Source organism: Bufo gargarizans, chromosome 9 (genome assembly GCF_014858855.1).
Source record: "Bufo gargarizans isolate SCDJY-AF-19 chromosome 9, ASM1485885v1, whole genome shotgun sequence".
In the NCBI taxonomy this organism is placed as follows: Eukaryota; Metazoa; Chordata; class Amphibia; order Anura; family Bufonidae; genus Bufo; species Bufo gargarizans.
Genome location: NC_058088.1, coordinates 22,692,737 through 22,711,330, shown reverse-complemented (window position 1 = coordinate 22,711,330; position 18,594 = coordinate 22,692,737). Strand labels below are relative to the sequence as shown.

Here is an 18,594-nt window from a genome sequence, read left to right as displayed (position 1 = left end):
TGATATTGGAGCAACTTCATTTATGGTGGCTTTGAGGGTCTGGTTGTAAAGAGCTAATTGTAGGGTGTTAATAAGTTGCTGGCAGTTAATGGTGTGTAGGCTTCTGTAAGTGTGAAAAGTAGGATTGCCATGAGAAAAGTGAGAGGTCTTTATGGTCAGAAAGTGGAAAGGTTGAGTTACTAAAGTTTCAGACTTAGGCTTCTTTCACACTTGCGTTGTCCGGATCCGGCGTGTACTCCACTTGCCGGAATTACACGCCGGATCCGGAAAAACGCAAGTGAACTAAAAGCATTGGAAGACGGATCCGTCTTCAAAATGCTTTCAGTGTTACTATGGCAGCCAGGACGCTATTAAAGTCCTGGTTGCCATAGTAGTAGTGGGGAGAGGTATACTTACAGTCCGCGCGGCTCCTGGGGCGCTCCAGAATGACGTCAGAGCGCCCCATGCGCATGGATGACGTGCCATGCGATCACGTGATCCATGCGCGTGGGGCGCCCTGACGTCACTCTGGAGTGCCCCCGGGAGCCGCACGGACGGTAAGTATGCTGCTCCCCCGCTCCCCGCTACACTTTACCATGGCTGCCAGGACTTTAGCGTCCCGGCAGCCATAGTAACCATTGAGAAAAAGCTAAACGTTGGATCCGGCAATGCGCCGAAACGACGTTTAGCTTAAGGCCGGATCCGGATCAATGCCTTTCAATGGGCATTAATTCCGGATCCGGCCTTGCGGCAAGTGTTCAGGATTTTTGGCCGGAGCAAAAAGCGCAGCATGCTGCGGTATTTTCTTCGGCCAAAAAACGTTCCGGTCCGGAACTGAAGACATCCTGATGCATCCTGAACAGATTTCACTCCATTCAGAATGCATTAGGATAAAACTGATCAGGATTCTTCCGGCATAGAGCCCCGACGACGGAACTCTATGCCGGAAGACAAGAACGCAGGTGTGAAAGAGCCCTTAGCAGTGATGGAAGAAGACTAGATCAAGAATATTGCCCTGTTCATGTGTGGCAGAGGAAGTAAGTTGTGATGGGCCAAGAAAGGAGGTTAAATAAAGAAAGTGAGCGGCTAATGGGGAGTTAGGATCATCAATGGGGATATTAAAATCACCTATAATAAGAGTTTGTGATTCAGAAGATAGGAAGTGAGGAAGCCAAGCTGCCTGCAAAGTGATCCAGAAATTGGTGGGGGGAGCCTGGGGGACAATCGACAACTGCAACTCTCAGGGGGAATGGATGGAATAGTCTGATGGTGTGAACCTCAAAAGAGGGGAATGTGAGAGAGGGTACAGGGGGAATGACCTGAAACGTGCACTGTGGAGAAAGTAGTATGCCTACTCCTCCAGCGTGTCATACCAAAAAAGCCAGTGGAGATAATATATCCAAATTCATATCAACTTTATTATATATTAAAATATGTAGAAAAAGGCAAGATGGAAAAAAAGTATACAGAGAAGCGAAGGGCATATATTCTACTGGACTGTCATGTATCCCCACAAGGCTGATAAGCACTTACCGGGTACCAGGTCAAATGATGTGTCTCCCAAACATCCAATATATGTACCACAGAGATGATATATAATATGATATAAACACCCCGGTGGGGGATTATATGACGTGAGATCCACAGTCTACGTCCTAGATAGCCATAGACAACATGTATATAGCAAATATGATAGTAGTATATCCACAGCCTAGCCTCTAGCACAGCACAATGATGGTATATATAAAATCTGATCAATAACGTAGGTCTAATATGGATGCTGTATATAACAGTGTATATACCTTGCCGGGACGTACCTGAAGACATGACCAAGCCCAAAGAGATATCGTAGCCCTAAGCCTCCACCGTGCCTGCCATCAGGTCTGGGGGTATGGGAGAAGTGAAGTCCACCATAGGATAGGGCAGCAGGGGAAGCAGTGTCAGAGGGTTGAAGCCAGGTTTCTCTAAGGACCAGCAAGTTCAGAGAGCGTGAGAGGAAGAAATCATGGATTGTGGGGAGTTTGTTACGAACCGACCATGCGTTCCAGAGTGCGCAGTTAAAAGAGACTGGAGAGGATGTGCAGTGAACATTAATCAGATTTTTGGAGTTTCTGCGTGTGGCAGAGGAGAAGTTAGCAACCGAGGGAGGGCCAGGATTTGGTGAAATATCCCCTGCAGCTAGTAGCAGGAGAACAGAAAGAGACAGCAAGTGGTTGAAAGATTTATATTGGTGTTTTTTATGCTGCACTGTGGAGGAAGATGGGTCAGTGTAATGTATGAGGGAACATACCATAATGTATGAGGGAATGTAAGATGGGTCAGTGTAATGTATGAGGGAACGCCGCAACCGATTTTTACTTACCAGGTATCATTTTAATCACCCCTACCAGGCAGTATGCCCAGTTTAAAATGGTTAAACCTTGCTCGCCTTTAAATGTGTCGCCACTCCAGATCCTGCTGGGCTCATTGCTCTAGTGACTAGGGTTGAGCGAATCAAGCTCCAGATCATAGATCCGAAGTCGAGTCATTAAAAAACTGCGTTTGTAATGCTGTTTCCGTACAGCATTAAAATGTATGTGCTCCGTGTAGGAAATCTTTGTCTCAGCCGAAAATTGCGCGAGACTTCGGTAAATGACTTCGGTATTCCTACTTGCAGATTTAAAAACATTTGAAAACGAATTAGAAGTTGCGCTCGGTACCGAGGTGCCATCCAGTACAAAACCCGACTTCGGATTCCTATTTTTATATGCCGAACTTCGGCCGAGATGACATTTTCCTACACGGGGAGCATACATTTTGATTGAAGATCCCACAAACTATGTTTTTTTAATGAATCGACTTCACATCTATGATCAGAAGCCTCTGCGGTCACTTACTGTTTATGCACATGTGACCACTGAAGCCAGGGATTGGCTGCTGCAGTCAAGTAAACAATGAAAGTGACACAGCAGGGATCGGAGCGGCTGCGCAGGATCAGAGGGACATTTTAAAGGTGAAGTTTTTGTTTTACAATTAGAACCCCTTTAAGGGATGAATGGTCTTATACACAATTACACGGACGTGAATAACTTTGTGAAAGAGTGGTCCAAATCATTCCATTCCTATTCCGGGGGCTTCTATATGTTCTATATGTGTCACACTCAGCAATACTGATACTCTGTGGTACGACTAGTTTTTGGCTGAAGGGGGCGGAGTATGACACAGTTATTCTCTCTGTGTTCTTTCATTCTTTGTGTCATGCTCCGCCTCTTCCGCGCCCTGCACTAGGCAGGGGTTTTCTGGGAGTTTTTTTTTACTGATGACCCAGTACCTGGGACCCCCACCCACCAGCTGTTTGAGAAGGTACTGGCAACACCGCTGCCTTCTCGCAGCTCACCAAGCACAGCGCCATACTTTGCATAGTGGCCATGCTTGGTATTGCGCTCAGACCCATTCACTTCTATGGAGCTGAGCTGTGCCTAGGCCACGTGACCGATGAACATGTCGTCATTGGCCTCGGGAAAGCTGGGGAAGGCCGCGGCGCTACTGCGAGTTACGGTGTAGCCGGGTGTCCCGGGTGTCGGACCCTCACCGATCAGATACTGATGACCTATCCTGAGGAAATCCTATTAAAACACGCTTTCTAACTTTACACAAATGAAGCTTATAATATAAATAAGAAGTCCTAGAACGTTCTAAGACACTTCGTTTTCAAGATCCCTGATTGCTGGCATTGAATAGGTCAGGACGTATATTAAAGGGATTCACCTCTTTTGCTATATTGATGACCTATCCTCAGGATAGATCATCAATATTACAGGTCCTTCTCAAAAAATTTGCATATTGTGATACAGTTCATTATTTTCTGTAATGTACTGATAAACATTAGACTTTCATATATTTTAGATTCATTACACACAACTGAAGTAGTTCAAGCCTTTTATTGTTTTATTATTGATGATTTTGGCATACAGCTCATGAAAACCCAAAATTCCTATCTCAAAAGATTAGCATATGTCATCCGACCAATAAAAGAAAAGTGTTTTTAATACAAAAAAAGTCAACCTTCAAATAATTATGTTCAGTTCTGCACTCAATACTTGGTGGGGAATCCTTTTGCAGAAATGACTGCTTCAATGCGGCGTGGCATGGAGGCAATCAGCCTGTGGCACTGCTGAGGTGTTATGGAGGCCCAGGAGGCTTCAATGCGGCGTGGCATGGAGGCAATCAGCCTGTGGCACTGCTGAGGTGTTATGGAGGCTTCAATGCGGCGTGGCATGGAGGCAATCAGCCTGTGGCACTGCTGAGGGGTTATGGAGGCCCAGGATGCTTCGATAGCGGCCTTAAGCTCATCCAGAGTGTTGGGTCTTGCGTCTCTCAACTTTCTCTTCCCAATATCCCACAGATTCTCTATGGGGTTCAGGTCAGGAGAGTTGGCAGGCCAATTGAGCCCAGTAATACCATGGTCAGTAAACCATTTACCATCTGCCGCTGTTTCTGGTTCAAAAGTGGCTTGACCTGGGGAATGCGGCACCTGTAGCCCATTTCCTGCACACGCCCGTACACGGGGGCTCTGGATGTTTCTACTCCAGACTCAGTCCACTGCTTCCGCAGGTCCCCCAAGGTCTGGAATCGGTCCTTCTCCACAATCTTCCTCAGGGTCCGGTCACCTCTTCTCGTTGTGCAGTGTTTTCTGCCACACTTTTTCCTTCCCACAGACTTCCCACTGAGGTGCCTTGATACAGCACTCTGGGAACAGCCTATTCCTTCAGACATTTCTTTCTGTGTCTTACCCTCTTGCTTGAGGGTGTCAATGATGGCCTTCTGGACAGCAGTCAGGTCGGCAGTCTTACCCATGATTGCGGTTTGGAGTAATGAACCAGGCTGGGAGTTTCTAAAAGCCTCAGGAATCTTTTGCAGGTGTTTAGAGTTAATTAGTTGATTCAGATGATTAGGTTAATAGCTCGTTTAGAGAACCTTTTCATGATATGCTAATTTTTTTAGATAGGAATTTGGGGTTTTCATGAGCTGTATGCCAAAATCATCAATATTAAAACAAGAAAAGGCTTGAACTACTTCAGTTGTGTGTAATGAATCTAAAATATATGAAAGTCTAATGTTTATCAGTACATTACAGAAAATAATTAACTTTATCACAATATGCTAATTTTTGGAGAAGGACCTGTATATTGGTGGGGGTCCAACACCAGGCTGTATGAAGACTGCGCCCCACTGAGGTGAATGGAACGGCGGAGTTGTAATTACACCGCTCGCCGCTATAATGTCGCCGGTGAGCCGGTGAACAGAGAGGAGAACACATCGCTCATACTAGCACTGTGTTCTCTTCAAACAGCCGACCGGTGGGGGGTGGCGGTCAGGGCCCCGCTGATCTGATACTGATAAGCTATCCTGAAGACACGGTCATCAATATAGCAAAAGTGGAGTAGCCCTTCAAAGGGGTCCTCTCACTTCAGCAAATGGCATTTATCATGTAGAGAAAGTTAATACCAGGCACTTCCTAATGTATTGTGATTGTCCATATTGCCTCCTTTGCTGGCTTGATTCCTTTTTTCCATTGCAAGGTTACGACCACCCTGGAATCAATCAGTGGTGGTCATGCTTGCACACTATAGGAAAAAGTACCGCCCTCTCCGGTGGCTGGGACCGTGGGAGTGCAAATAGGCCAGTGCTTTTTCCTATAGTGTGCGAGTAGGGCAGCCGCTGCTGGATTGCAGGGTGGTCGTAACCATGGAAACAAAAAGTATATAATGTGATAGAAAAATGAATCCAGCCAGTAAAGGAAGCAATATGGACAATCACAATACATTAGTAAGTGGCTTGTATTCCTCTACATAATAAATAATATTTGCAGAAATGAAAAGTCAACCCCTTTAAGCTTCTTGGTGAAAATGAGAAACCATTCACTGACAGAATTCAGAGATCTTAAAAGATGCTGAAGCACAAAGTAAGGCCTCACACACACATTAGTATCCATTTTGCGGTCAGCAAACCGCGGATCTGCAAAACACAGATAACCCGCCGTGCTCATGCCGCAATTTCCTCACTCCCTGGCTATACTTGTTCGTAAAACGGACAAGACCAGGACATGTTCTATGACCTGCGGAACGGCCACATGGATGTGGAAGACATCCGTGTGCTGTCCACATTTTTGCGGCCCCGTAGAAATGAATGTGTCCATGTGCAATCTGCAAAAAATGCAGATCGGACACGGAGCAAAAGCACGGTCATGTGCATGAGGCCTGTATTAGGCTCCATTCACACGTCCGCAATTCCGTTCCGCATTTTGCGGACCGGAATTGCGAACCCATTCGTTTCTATTGGGCCACACTTCTGGGTCCACAATTCCGATCCCGAAAAAAATAGAACATGTCCTATTCTTGTCCGCAATTGCGGACAAGAATATGCATTTTCTATTACGTGCCGGCGATGTGCGGTCCACAAAATGCGGAAGGCACATTGCCGGTGTCCGTGTTTTGCGGATCCGCAAAACACACACGGATGTGTGAATGGACCCTTAGAGCGCTCCATAAACGGGCTTTAGACCAGGAACGCCTCGTGTAGGGGAGTAGTGCACTGACCCCCCATATTCTCCTCCATCATTCTTCTTCCTTGTCTCACCTTGGCAGGTAGGTTTGGGGTGGTCCCACTTCCCCAACTTCGTGCACATACTATGGCTGGATCCCACCAGTAAGAAGCCGGGGTCACATCTGAATCGGACGCTTGTCCCCTCTATCGGAACTCGGCCCATCACGTTATGTTCTACATCTCCGTTCTCCAGCTTCAAGTGCATACGAGGGCAGGTGGGGACTGTGGAGAGAAGAGGGACTGTGAGAAGAACATAAAGGAACCGCAAAGTTATGACAACAATATACCACAGAGGCCACAATCCATGACACTGGGTGGAAACTAAAGCAAATAGTCTCATATTCTGAATGGCTGGTGATGTCATAGGAGGATTTTGTTATTTTTTTGCAGAGTCGGTGATGTCATAGAATGAGGGGTCAGGATTATCTAGGGAAGACAGGTGATGTCACAAAAGGAGAGAGCAGGTGATGTCACAGAGTGGGGGGCGGAGTTATCTGGATCAGAATGTTGATGTCACAGATCGGGAGGGCAGTGTTATCTGCGGAAGGACTAGTCATATATCATTGACATCTTTGTTTTATTATTTTTTTGATTTTCTATATATAACTTACATTTCAGATCACCTCTTAGGCCTCTTTCACACTTGCGTTGTCCGGATCCGGCGTGTACTCCACTTGCCGGAATTACACGGATCAATGCCTTTCAATGGGCATTCATTCCGGATCCGGCCTTGCGGCAAGTCTTCAGTTTTTTTGGCCGGAGCAAAAAGCGCAGCATGCTGCGGTATTTTCTCCGGCCAAAAAACGTTCAGTTCCAGAACTGAAGACATCCTGATGCATCCTGAACGGATTAGGATAATCCTGATCAGGATTCTTCCGGCATAGAGCCCCGACGACGGAACTCTATGCCGGAAGAAAAGAACGCAAGTGTGAAAGAGCCCTTAGGGCATGCCAGTGAGGTACGAGCACGGGGTTCACCTACCACCAAGGTGTGACTCTGGGGTCAGGGCACAGTATGAGGGATAGATAGGGTAGGGACAGATATGTTCTCGTTACCCACTCCCCTGCCCAAATGGTTTTGATTTCACGTTTGATTTAAATCTAAAAAATAAAATCAGACATCATATAGCACATGATAAGTTCTTTCTAAGAAAGCTAGAACCAGCCCTGTACCGAACATGGATCCAGAGATCTCCCCATTCATTGCTCGGCTAGATTTATATCAAGCTGGAAGCTCGAGGGAGGGAGAGTGTCCTTTCTCAAGGGGCGTGTCCTTTCTCAAGGGGCATGTCTTTCTTCTGGCGCTCTCTCCCCATCACAGCTCAGGAGGCAGTTTAAGGATGAAACCCCTATAGGGGTTACAGGCGTGACTTTCCTCTTGTGACTCCTGACACGTAGGGCAGAGCGTAGCCTAAGTACTCTCATTGGACATAAAACAGAGGGACAGCGGGGGAGGGCTCCTGCTACAGACAGTCGCCTTACAGCCAGGTCTTGTGAGAAGAAGGGAGAAATGGCCAATTCCGCACAGATTTGACGGCAGGTTTAATTTATATCTCATGCATTATTGTAATATGAGACAGAATAAGGCGAGTTTGACAAGAATGCCCCTTTTTGGTGGTGTGCCACAATACGCAAAAAATAGCAATCTGGTGACAGATGCTCCTTAAGTCCTTCTTACCTAGGTTCCCACGCTGCTTAGATTTCCAGGAAGTGAGCCGCCCAGGCATGTGTAAGAAATACTGTCACTCCTTATCCAGCAGAGGGAGCGATCCCTTCCTTATCCAGCAGAGGGAGCGATCCCTTCCTTATCCAGCAGAGGGAGCGATCCCTTCCTTATCCAGCAGAGGGAGCGATCCCTTCCTTATCCAGCAGAGGGAGCGATCCCTTCCTTATCCAGCAGAGGGAGCGATCCCTTCCTTATCCAGCAGAAGGAGCGATCCCTTCCTTATCCAGAAGAGGGAGCGATCCCTTCCTTATCCAGAAGAGGGAGCGATCCCTTCCTTATCTAGCAGAGGGAGCGATCCATTCCTTATCCAGCAGAGGGAGCGATCCCTTCCTTATCCAGCAGAGGGAGCGATCCCTTCCTTATCCAGCAGAGGGAGCGATCCCTTTTTTATCCAGCAGAGGGAGCGATCCCTTTTTTATCCAGCAGAGGGATTGATCCCTTCCTTATCCAGCAGAGGGAGCGATCCCTTCCTTATCCAGCAGAGGGAGCGATCCCTTCCTTATCCAGCAGAGGGAGCGATCCCTTCCTTATCCAGCAGAGGGAGTGATCCCTTCCTTATCCAGCAGAGGGAGCGATCCCTTCCTTATCAAGCAGAGGGAGCGATCCCTTCCTTATCCAGCAGAGGGAGCGATCCCTTTTTTATCCAGCAGAGGGAGTGATCCCTTCCTTATCCAGCAGAGGGAGTGATCCCTTCCTTATCCAGCAGAGGGAGCGATCCCTTCCTTATCCAGCAGAGGGAGCGATCCCTTCCTTATCCAGCAGAGGGAGCGATCCCTTTTTTATCCAGCAGAGGGAGTGATCCCTTCCTTATCCAGCAGAGGGAGCGATCCCTTCCTTATCAAGCAGAGGGAGCGATCCCTTCCTTATCCAGCAGAGGGAGCGATCCCTTCCTTATCCAGCAGAGGGAGCGATCCCTTCCTTATCCAGCAGAGGGAGCGATCCTTTCCTTATCCAGCAGAGGGAGCGATCCCTTCCTTATCCAGCAGAGGGAGCGATCCCTTCCTTATCCAGCAGAGGGAGCGATCCCTTCCTTATCCAGCAGAGGGAGCGATCCCTTCCTTATCTAGCAGAGGGAGCGATCCATTCCTTATCCAGCAGAGGGAGCGATCCATTCCTTATCCAGCAGAGGGAGCGATCCTTTCCTTATCCAGCAGAGGGAGCGATCCCTTCCTTATCCAGCAGAGGGAGCGATCCCTTCTTTATCCAGCAGAGGGAGCGATCCCTTTCTTATCCAGCAGAGGGAGCGATCCCTTCTTTATCCAGCAGAGGGAGCGATACCTTCCTTATCCAGCAGAGGGAGCGATCCCTTCCTTATCCAGCAGAGGGAGCGATCCCTTCCTTATCCAGCAGAGGGAGCGATCCCTTCCTTATCCAGCAGAGGGAGCGATCCCTTTCTTATCCAGCAGAGGGAGCGATCCCTTCTTTATCCAGCAGAGGGAGCGATCTCTTCATTATCCAGCAGAGGGAGCGATCCTTTCCTTATCCAGCAGAGGGAGCGATCCATTCCTTATCCAGCAGAGGGAGCGATCCCTTCTTTATCCAGCAGAGGGAGCGATCCCTTTCTTATCCAGCAGAGGGAGCGATCCCTTCTTTATGTCTCTATGTTGTGCCGTTCTTTTATTATTTCTTCTAGAAGTTATGAATGAATTGCTAGCAGTCTGCAGTAAGGGTACAGAGGGGCGGTAACCAGTTGGGGGTGTGTACCTGCACAGACTCGCTCTGTCCAATCAGTGCTGCCATTTTCACACTATGCACGGACACTCCCCCCAACTGGTTACCGCCCCTCTGTACCCTTACTGCAGACTGCTAGCAATTCATTCATAACTTCTAGTAGTAAATTATAAACCTAGGTTAGTACACAAAACTAATGGTGTTCCAGCAAATAAGCCTCTTATTATAAATTATCTTACATCACAAGAGGAATTGGAATAATTATTACATTAAAACGTTGCTTTTATTACCCTTAAACTAAAATAAGTAAAGGTGAATAATGGTTAAATGTGCTCAAAAGAAGGGTGAGAAAATAAAGCAAAATAATCAGAAAAAAGAAAAAGAAAAATTGTATAAATATACCAGAAAGATACAAGCGTCTAGATGGCAAATTGAAATTCTTACCAGATCAGACGTATGGGAGATGACATGTATCTACTGGATCATTGTCCTTCTTGATAACAACATCTTAGTGGTGGAGCGGGAACTCCTTAAATGTGCAGGTATTGTCACGGTCCCTCCCATGACAGAGGTGAGAAGAACGGAGAGACTGGTGGCACGTGAGGGTATCTGACAGTCTCTCAGTTTTTTCCTTTCAGTGTTGTGTTTGGTAATGACCACACCTCTTGTCAGGTGCAGCTTGTAGTCATTACTGAGGCCCTATTTAGTTCTGACTCTCACTGCTTACCATGCGGTTGATATTTCCTGCTGGAGTTGGTTGAGCTGGTGTGTTGTTCCTTTGGATCTCCTGCTCCTCCACTCTGCTTTAAGCTAAGTGCATTTTGTCTTGCATTTTGTTGTTCGCTTGTGTGTGTTGTTGTCTAGGCCTCAGGGAGACGCTGGTTCCTTCATCTGGGAAGGAACCAGTAGTCTCATTCTCTGCCACCATTCCTAGGGCCTTCAGGGCCTAGGTTCCGGTTTATGAGTATTTCCACCTTCAGGGTCTACGCATACTGGCAAGAGTCAGGGAGAGGTCTAGGGATTCCTAGGAGGTCACATCCCTCTCCCTTAGCTTTGAGGCCTAGACTCCGGTTTATATCTTCTGTGTTATTTGGTGTTTTCCCCTCCCCATTACTCGTGACATTATCAACCGCCCAAAAAAATGTCATTTTGTTTGTGTCAGTGCAGCGATGGATACTGTTTCTGCACTGGTCGGTCATATGCAGGGATTGTATTTTGAGGTGGCTGACCTCTGCACGGCCGCATAGCAGTTTCAGAGACCACAGGCGGCGGCTTCCAGCAGCAGGAACCAGGCCTGCCCGGAACCTAAGGTCGCTCTCCCGGGTAGGTTTTCCGGGGAAAGTGACAACTTTGTTCGGTTCAGGAAGTTGTGCAAAGTATATTTTAGACTACGTCCTAACTCTTCTGGTGACGGGAGTCAAAGAGTGGGGATTATTATTTTGTTACTGAAAGGTGATGCTCAGTCTTGGGCTTTTTCGTTGCCAACCGGATCACAATCCTTCCGGTCGGTAGATGAATTTTTTCAGAGCTCTGGAGCTTATCTACAATGACCCAGATCGGGTCTCCCTGGCCGAGACTAAGTTGCGTGGCTTACGGCAGGGAGAGCGTTCTGTGGAGTCCTATTGCTATGAATTTATCATATGGGGAAGCGGCCTCTTCCGACACTTTGGGTAGGGAGGCACTTGAGCTCATGTCTGATGATGAGCCAATGCAGTTAGGGGAAGTCACTTCTGGACCTGGTGATAAAAACGTTAGGGTTAAGAAAAGACTCTGCTTTTTCTGTGGTAAAGGGGGACATCTTGTTAACGTATGTCCTTATGTTAAACGTCAAAGTGAGAAAAAGAACCAATGTGTTTAGTCCTCTTCTCATTCTTGGTAGTGTGGGTGGGGAATCTGATAATGTACTTTTGTCTTTTACCGGTAGTACCTGATTTCTCCTGCCTGCAAAGGTGGCACTAGGCTCCAAAACTGTGGGAATTGAAGTATTTATTAACAGTGGGGCAGGGGTTAACCTAGTGGATAGCCAGTTCATCCGTATGCATGGTTTGACAACAAGCGCATTAGACAAAAATATTTTGGTGTTTGCGATTGATTCCGTTCCACTCTCACAAAAGTATTTGTCACAAATTGTGCAGGACATTCACCTAAAAGTGGGAGATTCTCATCAAGAATCCATTTCATGTTTTGTGTGTTTTGTGCTGGAGGGTCTGCCTGCTCCTCTGGTGCTAGGTTTACCGTAGTTATCCATACATAACCCTACCATCGAGACAAATTCTTGATTGGAGTGATTTTTGCATAGACAGCTGTCTTAGCACGTCACTTTCTGTTGTAACCACTAAAGTTGTACCTTCTTTTATTTTGGATTTTTCTGAAGTCTTCTCTGAAAGTGGAGTCCAGGAATTGCCTCCACATCAGGAGTATGATTGCCCTGTCAACCTTATTCCCGGAGCTAGATTGCCCAAGTCTCGGTTGTATAATCTTTCTGAACCCGAAAGAGTAGCTATGCAAGAGTATATCACCAAGAGCTTGGCTAAAGATCATATTAGACCATCCAAATCACCAGTGGCTGCAGGGTTCTTTGTTGTTAAAAAAGAAGACGGAACTCTTAGGCCATGTTTGGACTTCCGTGAGCTTAATCGTATTACTGTCTGTGATCCTTATCCCCTTCCTTTGATCCCAGATTTGTTAAATCATACTGTCGGCGCCAAGGTGTTCTCTAAATTGGATCTGATGGGGGCATATAATCTGGTAAGGATCAAGGAAAGGGACAAATGGAAGACGGCCTTTAATACCCCTGAAGGTCATTTTGAGAATTTGGTCATGCCTTTTGGGTTGAACAATGCCACTGCGGTTTTTCAACATTTCATCAATCACATCTTTCATCATTTGGTGGGCAGGTTTGTGGTGGTTTATATGGGTGATATTTTAATGTATTTCCCCGACATGGAGAAGCATCAGGATCACATGAGACAAGTGTTAAAGATCCTAAGAGAGAATAAATTGTATGTTAAGATAGAGAAGTGTGTATTTGCGGTTCCGGAAGTGCAATTCCTGGGGTACCTACTCTCATCTTCGGGTTTTCGTATGGATCCGGAAAAAGCCTGTGCTGTGTTGGACTGGGATCGACCCGAAAATTTAAAAAGTGCTCATGCGATCTTTGGGGTTCACCAACTACTACCGTAAATTTATCCTGAATTACTCTACTGTTGCTAAACCATTAACAGACATGACTAATAAAGGTGCGGATGTCTCAGTCTGGTCTGATGAGGCATTACAAGCCTTTTCAGCTGTGAAGGAATGTTTTGCTTCTGCTCTTATACTGGTGCAACCGGACGTCTCACAGCCATTAATTGTGGAAGTTGACGCATCAGAGGTATGGGTTGGAGCAGTCTTGTCGCAGGGTCCTTCTCCTAGCAAATGTCGCCCATGTGCTTATTTTCTCTAAAAAACTCTCTTCTGCTGAAAGCAATTATGATGTAGGTAATAGAGAGCTGCTGGCCATTAAGTTGGCTTTTGAGGAATGGCGTCATTGGTTAGAAGGAGCGATTCATCCCACTACGATAATTACTGATCACAAAAATCTGGCCTATCTGGAGTCAGCTAAACGTCTGAACCCAAGGCAGGCCAGATAGTTGCCCCTACCCATTACTCGTGGGGAGCAGTAATAAAATACTGCTAAAAAATCATGAGCCAATGATAGGCTTACTATCAAGATGGAGCGGTGGGTGCTTGTTTTGTAAGCTCCAGTCACCTATCTTAAAGAGGTGAGATAGGGCTCGATGGGGACACTTCGCCACCGACCTTAGGGTAAAAACCATTGTCTCCCATGTGCCCATTTTGAGATAGGGGACCCAAGACCATTGTCTTCTATGCTCCCTCTTTAAGATAGGTGACTGGAGCTTACAAAACAAGCACCCACCGCTCCATCTTGATAGTAAGCCTATCATTGGCTCATGATTTCTTAGCAGTATTTTATTATCAGTCATCCATAGCTGATAACAAGGGAGACCTAATCATTCTACTGCACTGAGCCAGATCATATACTTTTTGTCCTTATTGTTTTATATTTTATAAGTTTTGTTTTTCTTCACTCATAAAATCCCCTGATGAGTCTGTTCTAACGTGAAACATGTCATGTTGGGACAGTAGTGCGGGATACGCTTAGGGATACGCCCCCTCCAGGGAGATGTTCCTGACGGGGTCGACCCTATCGGGGCGTGTGCTCCGTATTTGATAGGTAGGGACTACTAGCCCCCATTCCCTACTTACTTAGGGTCATTTTTTCGAGGGTAATTTCGTTTTTTCCCCGAAGAGTACCTGCACATTTAAGGAGTTCTCGCTCCACCACTAAAGCCTCATGCACACGTCCATGGAACACGGACCGTGAGATACCGGCCTGGATTCCTGCTGAGTGCAGAGCGCACAGCGTCATTGGTTGCTATGACGCTGTGCGGTTCGTGCCGCCGCTGCTGTACAGTAATACACTCGTATAGATCATACGAAGTGTATTACTGTACATCAGCGGCGTCACGAAGCGCACAGCGTTATAGCAACCAATGACGCCGTGCGCTCTGCACTCAGCAGGAATCCAGGCCGGTATCTCACTGTCACCACCAGACATCTGAGAAGCTCTGACAGACGTCCTTCAGAACCTCCTCCTTGAGGTTCCTTTTGTTTTGCTTTCATTTTCTCATCTCGTTAGCCTCTCTCAGCTGTCATGTAGTTGCACTGATTGCATCCCTTTAAATCCCTTCCCATACTGCATAACTTTGCGGTTTATATTCCTTCCTGGAGTGTGTGCATGCTGATGCTACTACTGAGTCTTCTACAGATAAGTTTTGTTCATTCATTTGTGTTTTCCTGTTTGCTGGATCCCAGGTGACCCTGACTCCCTCCGTATCAAGTGTAGGGAGCCGGTGGTCGTGTCCCCTCACTATTATAGGGTGTTCAGGTGTTATTCAGTCGAGGTACAAGGATATGCAATCATCTACCATTAAGATTTTCGCATAGGCTGAGCAGTTAGGGAGAGAGCCAGGTCTGTTGCAGGGCTCTCCCTTTGGTTCCTTAGTTTTGGATCCAGTCAGTCGGATCTTCAATTTGTGTCTTCTAGTTTTCTGTACACCTTCCGTGACATTATAAACCGCCAAAACCGTCTTAAGCATGGATCCGGTTTCACTTTTGACTGAACACATGCAGGGTCTTTCATTGGAGGTAGCTGATCTCCGTAAGACTCTTTCTCAGTTTCAAGTGACCGGTTCAGCTTGCGTTCATGGAGTTTGTTCTGAGCCTAAGATCTCGCTCCCGGATACGTTCTCTGGGGGTAGTGAGAATTTTGTTCGTTTTAGAGAGGCTTGCAAACTCCATTTTCGCCAACTTCCCCATTCCTCTGGTGATGAGGAGCGGAGGGTGGGGATCATCATCTCTCTGCTCAGGGATAACGCTCAGTCCTGGGCCTTTTCGCTGCCGGTGGGGGCACGGCCCCTCCGTACAGTGGATGATTTTTTTTTAGCCCTGGGTCAGATATATGATGATCCGGATCGTATTGCTCTGGCTGAGTCTAGACTACGTCTTTTATGCCAGGGTAAACAGTCCGCAGAGATATACTGTTCAGAATTTCGGAGATGGGCAGCTGATACTGGTTGGAATGATGCTGCACTCCGAAGTCAATTTTGCCATGGTCTTTCAGAGGGATTGAAAGATGCATTTGCCTTTCATGAGAGACCTACCTCCTTGGACTCTGCCATGTCTCGGGCCGTTCGTATTGACAGGCGTCTTAGAGAGAGAGGAGAGATGTCCCCTTCCTGTCATACTCAGTCCAAGGACAGTGCGGCTGTCTCATTAAGTGCACAGGGGTCTCAGTCGCTGTCAGCGTCTTCTGAGCAGAAGCCCATGCAGCTGGGTTTTATTGCCTCTGACAATAGAGGATTCAGCTCGCATGGGAGGGTTTGTTTCTGTTGTGGGGGTATAAATCATTTGGCAAATGTTTGTCCCTCTAGGAGATTCAGGCAGTTTTTTGAGAGTAATAAAGTAACAAAAAGAAAAAAATCCTCTAAAAACGTTCCATCTGTTACTATTGGCAAGGTTGATGCGGAAATTGAAGGTTTTCCGTTTGCTTGTAGTTCCCGTTTTGTCCTACCTGCCAGGGTGGCGCTAGAGAGCAAGAACATTTTTTGAGAGATTTTTGTAGATAGTGGAGCAGCTGTCAATCTCATTGATAATCATTTTGCGATAACTCATGGTTTCCAGGTGCGCACTTTGGGAAAGGATATACCTGTTTTTGCTATTGATTCCGTTCCACTTTCTCAGAAATCGTTAAAGGGTATAGTTCACAATATCCGTTTGATTGTGAGTGATACTCATGTTGAGGATGTGTCATGTTTCGTCCTAAGCGGGTTGCCTACTCCTCTAGTGTTGGGGCTACCCTGGCTCACTAAACATAACCCCACCATTGATTGGCAAGCGAGGCAAATAAATGGTTGGAGTGACTTTTGCAGAGAGAATTGCCTCACGACATCTGTTTCTGAGGTTGCTACTAAGACTCTACCATCTTTTCTCTCTGAATTTTCGGATGTCTTCTCTGAGAGTGGTGTTCAGGACTTGCCCCCGCACAGCGAGTACGATTGCCCTATTAATCTCACCCCAGACGCCAAGCTGCCTAAATCTCGTTTATACAATCTTTCCCAACCTGAGAGGATCGCTATGCGTGCTTATATCTCTGAGAGTCTGAGAAAGGGACACATACGACCCTCGAAGTCACCTGTTGCCGCTGTTTTTTTCTTTATTAAGAAAAAAGATGGTTCTTTAAGACCTTGTCTGGATTTCAGGGAGCTGAACAGTATCACAATTGGTGACCCTTATCCACTTCCTCTGATCCCGGACCTGTTCAACCAGATTGTTGGGGCTAAAGTTTTTTCCAAGTTGGATCTAAGAGGGGCATACAACCTGGTCAGGGTCAGAGAGTGAGACGAATGGAAGACGGCCTTCAATACCCCTGAGGGCCATTTTGAGAATTTGGTTATGCCTTTTGGTTTGATGAATGCTCCAGCCGTCTTTCAGCATTTTGTGAACAGCATTTTTTATCATTTAATGGGGAAATTTGTATTAGTGTATCTAGATGACATTTTGATTTTTTTCTCCTGATTTCAAAACTCATAAGGAACACTTACGTCAGGTCTTGCTCATTCTGCGGGAGAATAAATTATACGCTAAACTGGAAAAATGTTTGTTTGCGGTTCCAGAAATTCAATTTCTGGGGTTTCTTCTCTCCGCTTCTGGTTTTCGCATGGACCCCGAGAAGGTCCGCGCTGTGCTTGAGTGGGAGCTTCCTGAGAATCAGAAGGCGCTGATGCGTTTTGCCAATTATTACAGGAAGTTTATTTTGAATTATTCCTCTGTTGTTAAACCACTCACTGATATGACTAGAAAGGGGGTAGATTTTTCCTCCTGGTCGGTAGAGGCGCGTAAGGCCTTTTCTAATATCAAGGAGAGTTTTGCTTCCGCTCCCATCTTGGTACAACCTGATATTTCTCTACCCTTCATAGTTGAGGTTGATGCTTCTGAGGTGGGTGTGGGTGCGGTCTTGTCTCAGGGTCCCTCTCCTGCCAAATGGCGACTGTGTGCCTTTTTCTCGAAGAAACTCTCCTCCGCAGAGAGAAATTACGATGTGGGAGATAGGGAGTTGTTGGCCATCAAGTTGGCTTTTGAGGAATGGCTAGAGGGAGCCAGACACCCTATTACCGTGTTTACTGACCATAAGAATCTGGCCTACTTGGAGTCAGCCAAGCGTCTGAACCCGAGACAGGCCAAATGGTCTTTGTTCTTTTCAAGGTTTAATTTTGTTGTCACGTTCCGCCCTGGGGTTAAGAATGTGAAGGCGGATGCCCTGTCACGTTGTTTTCCGGGAGGTGGGAATTTTGAAGACCCGGGTCCCATTTTGGCTGAAGGTGTGGTGGTCTCTGCTCTTTATCCTGAATTGGAGGCAGAGGTTCAGGTAGCCCAGTCAGAGGCTCCTGATCTTTGTCCTCCTGGGAGGTTGTTTGTGACTCTCGCTTTAAGACAAGATTTTTAAGGAGCACCACGATACTGTCCTTGCTGGGCACCCGGGGGCAAGAGCCACAGTGGATCTCATCGCTCGGAGATTCTGGTGGCCGGCGCTTCGTAAGTCGGTTGAGGGTTTTGTGGCAGCCTGCGAGACCTGCGCTCGTGCCAAAGTCCCTCATTCACGGCCATCAGGTCCTCTCCTTCCGTTACCCATTCCTTCCGGTCCTTGGACACATCTGTCCATGGACTTCATTACGGACCTGCCTCATTCCTCGGGGAAGACTGTGATTCTGGTGGTGGTGGACCGTTTTAGCAAAATGATGCATTTCATTCCTTTTCCTGGCTTGCCCAATGCTAAGACGCTGGCGCAGGCATTTATTGATCACATTGTCAAATTGCATGGTATTCCTTCAGACATAGTCTCTGATAGGGGCACACAGTTTGCTTCCAGATTCTGGAAGGCTTTCTGTTCTAGCTTGGGGGTTCGGTTGTCATTCTCTTCTGCTTTCCATCCGCAGTCGAATGGTCAGACAGAGCGCGTCAATCAGAATCTGGAGACATATCTGCGCTGTTTTGTGGCGGAGAATCAAGAGG

General features: G+C 46.8%; 1 protein-coding gene across 2 annotated transcripts in view; it reads right to left on the bottom strand.

The window, feature by feature from the left end:
• Positions 1 to 18,594, bottom strand: part of GABBR1 (gamma-aminobutyric acid type B receptor subunit 1) — a 122,826-nt gene that overhangs the window by 90,263 nt on the left and 13,969 nt on the right. For both annotated transcript variants that reach the window (XM_044306091.1, XM_044306092.1), the window contains one exon: positions 6,598 to 6,786. In XM_044306091.1, the coding sequence (XP_044162026.1) occupies positions 6,598 to 6,786 (189 nt within the window). The remainder of the gene's footprint in view (positions 1 to 6,597; positions 6,787 to 18,594) is intronic.